The 10,239-nt window shown below is 38.5% G+C and overlaps 1 protein-coding gene across 1 annotated transcript in view; it reads right to left on the bottom strand.

Annotated features, from left to right (window-relative positions):
• Positions 1-4,360: 4,360 nt before the first annotated feature.
• Positions 4,361-10,239, bottom strand: part of RIT2 (Ras like without CAAX 2) — a 185,049-nt gene continuing 179,170 nt past the window's right edge. The window contains exon 5 of the mRNA XM_066339790.1: positions 4,361-4,720. Within this exon, the coding sequence (XP_066195887.1) occupies positions 4,493-4,720 (228 nt within the window). The 3' untranslated portion in view covers positions 4,361-4,492. The remainder of the gene's footprint in view (positions 4,721-10,239) is intronic.

Below are 10,239 nucleotides of genomic sequence, written 5' to 3'. Positions count from 1 at the left end.
TGTAAGTATACTTAATTGAATTATATTACCATAATTGTCTACATTAGACATCCCTCTTTAGATTACTAGTACAAATTCAGGCCAACACTAGTGCATAGAATTAGCCTTAGGAGCTAACCGTAAACTTTTTGTGATTTATAAGAGATACATGGACAGTTTTCAGTTTAACTTCCATTATTGTTTCAGTGTCACTTTCTGAGGTGGCTGCAGTAGGTACCTTTGTTTACTGTTTCTACAAGAAGACCCACTTGCAGCTATTCTGTTTGTCACGAGTATCACATCTGGGCGACCAAGAGAAATGTTCAGCTTGGGAGAAGAGTTTGACGCAGTTGTGGAGTCTAAATCTTCACTATGAGACACTAAACTCTGCTAAGCCCCATCTTTTGCTTTTTGCATAGTTTTTTTGGGTTTTGTTTTGTTGGTTTTGATTTTGTTTTTCCCTATCTGTTAGGATAGAGAGATGGCTCAAATATCTAAGCTTACAAGTAAGAGACATCCAGAAACTATATATATTATAGTGTGTGTATATAGCCTATCTATTCATATATATATATATGTGAATATATATATATATTATATATATGAATATATATAATATCTAGTGGACAAAACAAAGATAATTAGATGTTTTCATTGTAGCTATGCTTTCTTACATCTCAGTCTCAAAACAGATATTTTTGAGGCATATAAAGGAATTATTTTCAATCATTTATAAAGACATCAGGTTTCTAGCACAGTTATGAGCTGCCAGTCCCAGGGAACATAGGAGGATTCTGCAAGTCCTAAGTTCTAAGGCTGGTGTGCAAAAGCCATGTATGAAGGAAAATTTAAGTTCTGCAATATTCCACCTGGATTTACACTCTTCCCCAGATCACTTCTCAATTAGAGGCAGCATGTGATCTGCCACAGCTGTTAAGAAGGGTAATTAACTGCTGTATGTTATGTATTTGTGAGAGACACTAAGGATACTTTTGCAAATTGTTATTACTTTATTTTATTTATTAGCTGGCTTTAATTATATTTCTGTAGGAACCTGAATTATTGTCCAATTGCAACACAGTCTGAGCGTGGCATAAATTATAGCTGCCACCTTCATGGGACTGTATGCAACACAGCAAAATAAAGTTTCCTTCTTCAAATCTTCTAGACACAAGTAGATGAGAGAATAGTCAGATACAGAAAAGTCTTCAGACACAGAGATACTGTTTTATTAATTCTCTCATCTAGGTTCGAAAGCTAAATACAAACTTCTGTAGTGGAATCAAAATTATTAATTAGATAGAGGAGCTGCACCCAGCCTCTTATGCAGTTATGACTTATGTTATCCTCACTGACTCTAACCTCCATCATCTCTGCTCAATTAACTGAGGTTAAGCATTATAGATTATTGAGGAATTGGGTCATGGTAAATCAGAATTACTTTCCCAATTTAGAAGTAAAGTATAGCAAAGTGTTTTAGAGACAAGGCTCAATGCCTAGCACTTGCAGTACTATTCTCTGCTGTTGATATTGAGTGGAAAAATCTTCACACATAGAGTCTATCCCACCTGAATTTAGACAAAAAATGATAGCTGGAAGACTGGGCTGATTTTTATGGAGTGAAATATAGTCACTGGAAAGAGACAGCCAGCTCAGGGGGGGATTCATTGTATGCTAACTATCCATGCCATACATAGAAAAACACCAACATCTCTCTCTGTATTAACCAAAGAGAGGATCTGAATGACTGGATGTCATCCTCAAACTCTACATGATCAAAGTGAGGTGAGATAAATTCAGACTTTTCTGCCTAAGACATTTTCAGTGCCTGAAATTGCTCAAGATGTAGAAGATGTAGCAGAATATCCTTGGAGGGTATGAGATCTCATTCTTTCTGAAGAGACTAACCTGGTACCAAATACCTTTCAAAATCAGCATTTCGGGGCTGACTGTGAAGACACTCAGAACCTGGAGTTCTCATGGGCTTGCTGCATCTGAAGATATGATGATGCAACCTGTGTCTGTTCCACTAATTTGAACATATCCCAGGAGATACCTGAACACATCCATATTGCCAAAATGTCAAAATGATGCCTATCTTGGTTTCAGAAGACCAGCACTTTTTTGACCCATTGTTCAGCATGGTGCAGAACCTGGCACAGTCCAGGAATCACTTCCAAGAGCAGCTTATGCATGGTAACACTGCTGTGAAGGCTGAGAGAGTTTAACAATATGGAAAGATTTTTCTCTATGCCAGATGACCTTAGTGCCAGTGAATTGTTATATTTAATCAAGTTAATCCATTTAAGACTCAATAGTAGACTGTATCTATGCTGTCTTCTTTCTTTGTCTTGCACATTGACTTGAACCAAGGTACCCCTAAAAATACAGAGCCAAGTCCATGTTGATATTATATTTCCCTAAGTAGGGGGATGTGAAATGACATAACCAACACTAAATGATTTTCAATTGACCCCAAACTCACACATCTGCCTGAAAAAAATAAAGACCATCCCTCAAGGTTTCTCCAGGTGGTAATTGCTATGCTCTCTTACACAGGGAATGACTGCTTTGTTCCCCTCTATGCAGTGTGCAGGATTGAAACAGACACAGATGTTGCCCCTTGTTATTTACTGTCTCATAGCTGCCATCTGCTCAGTGCAGGCTCTCGTTGTCTCCACTAGCTCATAAACTTCTTGGACAAGTGCATCTTTTTATCTCTAAGGACTCTTGACCTAAAATCTCTGTGGCAATACAGATAAAATAATAATAATTACAATGGTATAAATTCAGACTTGAGCTTTCGGAGGCAGGACACAGAAAATCCATCTTGAATGGGTACATGTATTCCTCCAAAATAATCTTTCTGAAATAGAAATATAGCCACATAGTTTCTAAAAATGTAGAGCAAAGCATTACTTTTGATGAAGGATTTTTGAGAAGTCACAAAATATGCCTGGATTCCTTTGAAAGGAAGGGAGAATGGAGAACAGAACATCTGACTAGTGAACTAAAATTATTCACAATACCATAACCTTTCCAAGTTGTACAGAGGAAAACAAATCTACTCCCACCCAGACTATGCAAAATATAATTGGTTGAAACTCTGCAAAATACTGACAGAATAAAAGTGAAAAATGAACACTTAATAACAAAGATACATATTTTTTGTTGTATCAATTATCACTCCAGGACAGACACAAATGACACTGACTACTAGTATGACTCCATGGAAACCACAATCTGTATTTTTGACAAAGCTTATGCATATTCTATCTGTAAAATTTAAAAATACAACAACATTAAAAGAACTTCAGGGGGAAAAGATGTTTAGGAGCATATACTCTACTTCATGCCAGCTTTAAAAAGGAATGTTTAAAAAGACTTATTCAACTGCTTAATCAAGTGGCTCAGTTGGATGGTCAAGGACTGTGAGCAATGGTGATTGAGCTGATGCAATTCTCTATTAATTCAAGGGCTGGATGCTAAGTCACAGATGCTATTACATGCTGGGACAGAGCTGCGCTGCTCCAGGGCAGGCTGTGGGACTCATCGGACAGACAGAGCATTTGTGAGCTCCTTGGTGGGACAGGGGAGTGTGGCTGTTGGTGAAACACTGGCACAGGACGCCTAGATTGGTGGTGGATGCCTCATCCCTGGAAACATCCAAGATCAGGGTGAACAGGGCTCTGAGAACCCTGATAAAGTTGAAGGTGTCCCTGTGCATTTCAGGGGTTTGGAGCAAGTGACCTTTAAAAGTTACTTTCCAACACAAACTCTCGTATGATTTTAATGCATAGCATGCCTGTAGGACATGGCACCTCAGTCAGCCAGTGCTGGCAAGTACAGACTAGTGGAGACAGAAAGTACCCCTGCAGCCTCTGCAGGGCTGGTGCATGACTTGTACTCTGCTTGCAAAACCTGCCTGCTAAGTGGACAGGACACAATGGGGATGGGGCACCATGGGGTCAGAATTGTGAATGGCCAGTGCTCCCTTTGGTCCTGGCTCACAGACACACTCACACTCAGACACGGGCCTGCAGCCCAGGCTAACCCTAAACCTATGTGTGAATGCAAAGCTGAGGGTCATATCCCAAGTCCTTAAACAGTCAAAATGTCCATTGAGATTAATTTCATTCATTCCTGGGATGATGAAATGACCTGTGCATGCAGAAGAGGAGGCAGTAAGTGTATCCATTTTCCTTGAGCTGGTGGAAGCTGGTTCTGCCTTGAATGCTGTCATAACTCATAGCATTTGAAGACCAGCCATGGAGCACATGTTAAAAAAACACAGTATTTTCTGCACTCAGAGTTGCAGAAAAGGTATGAGAGGGTATGCTAAATGACAATATAGAACAGAAGATTCACAGGAAAACCATGAATTGGGCTCTCAAGGAGCAACTTCTGCATGAGAGCTGAAGGAAAGGAACTCCAGGACCTGGCCTGGAAGATGCTGTGTCAATGCTGCCTTTTTTAACAGATGAGCTGATGAGTGGCTCATGGAGAATTGTCATCAGGTTGTACTTTCCTTTTTTTTCTTCAGGGATCCCTTCAGTTTCCGCCACAAACTATCCTTCCTCTTCATCTTCTTCTCTATCATGGATAGAGAGGACTCTTTCCTTCGAATTTCCCTCACTAGTCCATGAAAAACATCATCAATGTAGAAGCGGAGCGCAGCTGAAGTCTCAAAAAAGGAGCAGGAATATTCTCTGGCTAAGCTCATTCCTTCTTCAGTTGATACCTACAAAACAAAAGAAAATTCCATAAATATTGCGGAATGCACAAAATGTTCATCAATATGAGAACATTACAATATATATAGTCTGACTTCTTAGATCCTGCAAATCACTGACCAGGAAAATAATCTGACAGCATCCAACAGATACGATTCAAGGGTGAAAGGATCGGACTGAATTCATAAGATATTATAACAGAGCAGACTGACAATATTAATCTGCACAGGTATAAATAATATGTCTCTAATTCTGATGCATCAATTTTTCCATGTATTTCCTTTCTTTAGTACAGTAATCCCTTGGTTTGACAGTGCTAGTACTTTTATTCTGTAGGCTGGAAGGGTTGACTAGAAAGACTTACACAGAATTAAGGCCCTGGAAAATTCTTGTTGAGCATTAATCTAATCCTGGAGGCAACTTGACTCTTTAAGCACACCAGCTTTCATACCCTAATATTTTTCAGTCACATTAATTTCTGAGTATGCCTTGGAGTGTTTTGGTCTTTGCAGGCCTGTCATCCTATCACTGAGCTCATACCTGAGCTATATGAAGATCTATTTGTTTTTCAGCTTATCTTCCCTAAGAAGCCTTGTGTACTCTTGTAAAACATATGGGAAATGTGTCTGTATTTTGAGTAACCGTACGAGCCTAGAGGGAAACAAGACAGTTCTTTTCACTGACTTCTGAAGTGAGGATTATTTCTCTGAAATTTCCATATTGACTATCTCTTGGCATTTGACCTTCTAGCCTGCTAAATGGAAGGGTGCTCAGCATGCTGATTAATGCGTGCATCAAATAGAGCTTAAATGTTTGTCGTAAGGGGTGCCACAGCCTGCAACTTAAAGTACTTTTTACACTTTGAGAGCTCATCAAGTACCATATAGGCAGTCTACAGCAAAACACAAAGCAAATCCTATGACCTTCTAAATGTTAACCCAACTTCCCAGCCAATAGACTGTCGTTCATTTTCAGTATTTGGACATAAATCTGAATAAATTAAATTGTATGAATTGCATGTATGGTCTATATTCAAATTTTAGGTCAGAAATCCCAAACTTTGTTTTTATTTACATTTACATATCATGATTTATTCAAGTCACTTTCCAAACATCTTTATGAAAAAGCAAAACAGTACTTTGAGATTACCTTGTGAAAGGCTACATAATAGGCTATGGTAAGTCTCAGTTGCTGCTGTCTACCACAAGACTCATCTTGGTGTTTTGTTTTCGTTGGATTTGTTGTTTCATTTTTTTTTCTGATTTTTAGCTTCATGAACCCAAAATGTCATTTATCTTTATTAGGGAAATAAAGCCCTGTGACTCAAGATACAAGCACACTATCTCACATCAACCATGAAGGAAATGCCCTTTATGATTAAATTATGACAGCACCTCATGGCATTTATTCCACCTATTTGTAAGGCTGGATATGGTGAGAAACAGGACTTGGAATGAAACAGAAAATGGGCTCATTCCAGCCTGGAGGCAAATCTGCACTGAGCACCTAACTGCATAACACAGACCTCAGAATTCCTCACCATTACTTTTGCATTGAGTCATAAACTTGGTAGCATTTGCAAGGATCAGGCCTCTATGCTCCAGGTACAATCTTAATTTAATTAAGAATATTGTAAGGGTAAGCAGGGAGGTTGTATGCCAGCATGAATAATACTTACTGACACAATGAAAGATGGTTACAACTTTCCAAGTGCTATAATTGCCAATCTTTTGCAAAAAGAGATGGGTAGCAATATGGTCCTTGTTTTTCTCTGAGCAGCTGTGTAAGCAAAATGCATGATTCAATATGTCTATTGGGCACCATTGAGAAATTGATTGTCTGGATAGAAGACTATTTTGGTTTATTTTGGACTTTATAATGATGTTTTTCTTTCCTTGCCATGACTTTTTTGAGCTGAAGGAGGATTTTATTTTATCTTGTTAGAGATGCTGCAGTTCTAAGCAAATGACTGCCCAGAGATGCAGTTTCAATGAAGATTTCATACATTCATTACCTAAAAGGAAGAAAAATCCACATGAACTGAATTTCCCTTATGTTAAATAATGGCAAGGTCATAAATAAAATTAAGGTGTCAGCACAATAATACTCAAATAAAAAAAATCCCATTCTTTTTCTGTATGAATTTCTAGTCTTTACCCCACTTCACTCTCCCTTTGTTCTGCTCTTTCTTTCTCTTTCTTTCTTTCTTTCTTTCTTTCTTTCTTTCTTTCTTTCTTTCTTTCTTTCTTTCTTTCTTTCTTTCTTTCTTTCTTTCTTTCTTTCTTTCTTTCTTTCTTTCTTTCTTTCTTTCTTTCTTCTCTAGGACTAAATATATGTTTTCTCCCTCCTACAAGGAAGAATAACTGCAGGGAAGACATGCTATGCTCTGTAATGAAACAAGAATGCTAAGAGCTGTGAGAAATTGAGAATACTCATGAGAATTAAATCATGCAGAAAAACTTCCTCCCAATATCTTTGTGGCTGGAGGTTAGAAACTTGGTCAGATTTGGTTGGCTTTCCTTAAAAAACAAAAAAAAAAGTTAGATTTTGGACTCCAGTTTCCTGCCAAATTACAGAGACAGCATGAAAGTTATGAATGGGAATAGTTCATTTCAAAGCCTAGTATTTTTCCTAAATCTTGCCCTCAGGAACTGATTAACTGCTTTGGCAAAATTTTAAGAGCTAATTCAGCATGAGGAGACACCTGGCAGAAACAATTTCAGGATGATTAGCTGATGTTTTTCAGCTTCAAGGCTGAAAACATAATTTTTTAAAATAAAACATCATAATAATTATCACTACTGCTTCCAGCACCAATGAATATAGCTATAGTAATTTAACTAATCTGTTTTCTGAAGGATCTGTAAATATAAAGTGGTGTCTAGAGAAAAAATACACCTTTTTCTCTCAGTTCATCATTTGGTCAAGAGGCTAAACACTTATGGAATGAGAAACAAGGGATAAAGCTTTATGAAGTGACTGAGGCCCACATAAATCCAGGGATTTAGCCTGTTCTCATGTTATTGCCAGAAGAGAAACTATATTGTAGAAATCCATTCCAGAATGCACAGCCCAGGGACTTGTTGACAAATTGCAGCTTCCTTGGGTTTGTATCAGTGGAAGATATGATCTGTCAGCATGACATGGACAGACAGGTCAGGGAGGGAGGTCATTCTATTGAATATATCTGAGAAGCAGAGCTTTATATCTCGTCCTTCGAGTAACCCTTCTTGATTGAATCTGGCATAGTTTCCAAGAGTATAATTCTGGTCATATTGATTCCAATTAACTCATTTCTGTGTTGGTAAACTTCAAGAGAGAAGGAAGATAGGTGTAGTGAACATATCAAAACCCGAAAATTTCAGAGCTGATAGAAGTTTCCTGAGTTTGGTTTAAACTTTTAAAAGCTGTGATTGTCTGGGTGGGGTTTTGATCAGGGTTTACAGAAGGATTTGAAGCTTGCAGTAAAACCAATGAGCAAAATCTCCCAAATCCATAAAATTGGAATGAAGCCTCATGGAAATGATGTGTCAGCAGCTGGAAAAGTCTTCTTTTGTAAAGTGCAGGATTCTGAGGGCCCATTTTGGAGAGGACATGAGTTGAGAGAGAAGAGATAATACCTATGACAACATATAACTGAATTTTGTCTAGAAAAGATGTACCTGTTCCAACACCGGGAACAACACATGGTATTGTAGGCTGAATTGAGGATTTTCCATCTCTGCACAGCTGAGGGCAGCTAGAAGACAGCTCAGCTTCCTACTGAGGGGAAGCATTCACTGGTTGCAAACCTCATTATGTAGCATTAGGATTCTGTTTATGGCTTTTGCAAACCTCCCATGGAAAATTACAAGTGAGATTAAATGCAATGTGACAGCCTACAAAAGCTGTGATGGATGAGCTGCCATCTTTATGACAGCCAGTTCCCCACTAAGGTCAGCTCCTACACAAAACCACCTGGTCAGGGTGGTGGGTGGGGAGGCACTGGCAATCACTGGCCCCCATGGGCAGACATAAAAAATAGCTGAATACCTATGTCTGAGATGGAAAATACAAAGAAACTAAACAGATCAATAGTCTGCCTCTGCCCTTGGATTGTCATTAGCTGAAAAACCTGCGTGAGAATCAGGTTATTTTGTGTTCAGCTTTGTGCTACCTCCATTGGTCATGGCAGCATCAGAAGGATGCCAAAGTAGATTTCACTGATGGAGATTTTACAATCAAAGTCAACAGCTTGAGTCTGGGTGATTTAGTGGGAGTCTTCAGGCCAGGAAGCAATTTCCACTTGTGCATCTCATCCCTGCTACAGCATGGTCTATTTCAGATGACTTTTGCAGTATTCCCCTCATAACTGAGACCTCCAGATTGCCATGGAGAAATTGAGGACTGCAGGTGGAGTGCTAGGGGTTGCAAGGATTTGCCTAAATTTTTGTTATAGGCTTTTACCTTGGTAGTCACCATAAAATTCAGTTATATAATTCTGGATAATTATATATACAAAAACCTTGTTCTGTGAGTATTTTTTTGCTTTGAAGACACATGATCTAGATCAGAGACAGAAGGACACAGGACACATATGTTGCTCAACAGACTGCACATCTATATCTCACTGAGGGAAATAGGAGGGATTTCTGTTAGTTTTGATCATGACTTACATTTTTGATGTACAATAATTTATGAGAGTTGTAATGAAAATATACTGAATAGGGAGAGAAGCGGCATATAGAGCAGCCCTGCTTGCACCAGTAAAGAATAAATAATAAAAAGAATAGGAAACGTCATGAGTAGGAGTAGCAAAATTCTGAGTAAATGGTTCAGAAAGATCAACATCCCCTTCATATCTGGTCAATTTTTTTTTTCTCAATAAGTCCTATTCCAGAAAAGCAGAATCAGGTGCCAAATTGTTTATTAAAATCTGGATATCAGTTTGGAGATAGGCAGGCAACCGGGATGAGTCCACAAACAAGTTTGGGTCTCTCCTCATCATAGCCTGTTCCGCTGGCATATCAGGACAAATATAATAAGCTTTTGGTACAGGTGTAAACCCTGTGGAGTTTCAAACAGTGGAGATCAAAACATTCTCCTTTTTATCAGAGTCTAATAAGTAACTTTGCCAAAAGAAAAAGAGAAAATTAATCTCATGGATCTAGAAAAGAGTGCCATTCTGGACCACAAAATGGAAAACAATGTGTTGAGGGACATGAGCAGTGATTTTTTTTTAATCTTATCACTGACAACCAAGTTTATGTTTCAGACACTACCACGGAACAACTGTGAATTTTCTCATTAATCATATAATCACAGAATCCTTTAGGTTGGAAAAGACCTCTAGTATCATCAAATTCACTCATTAATGCAACAGTGCCAAACCTATCACTAAACCATGGTCCGAAGTGCCACATCTACATGTCTTTTGAACATTTACAGGAACAGTGACTCCACCACTGTCTTGGGAGATCTGTTCTAGTGGCTGACCACCCTTTCAGTGAAGACATTTTTTACTAATATCCAGTCCAAGCCTTCCCTA

Source organism: Sylvia atricapilla, chromosome Z (assembly GCF_009819655.1).
Source record: "Sylvia atricapilla isolate bSylAtr1 chromosome Z, bSylAtr1.pri, whole genome shotgun sequence".
NCBI lineage: Eukaryota > Metazoa > Chordata > Aves > Passeriformes > Sylviidae > Sylvia > Sylvia atricapilla.
Note: the sequence above shows the minus strand (reverse complement) of the source record. Positions and strands in the feature narration are given on the sequence as shown.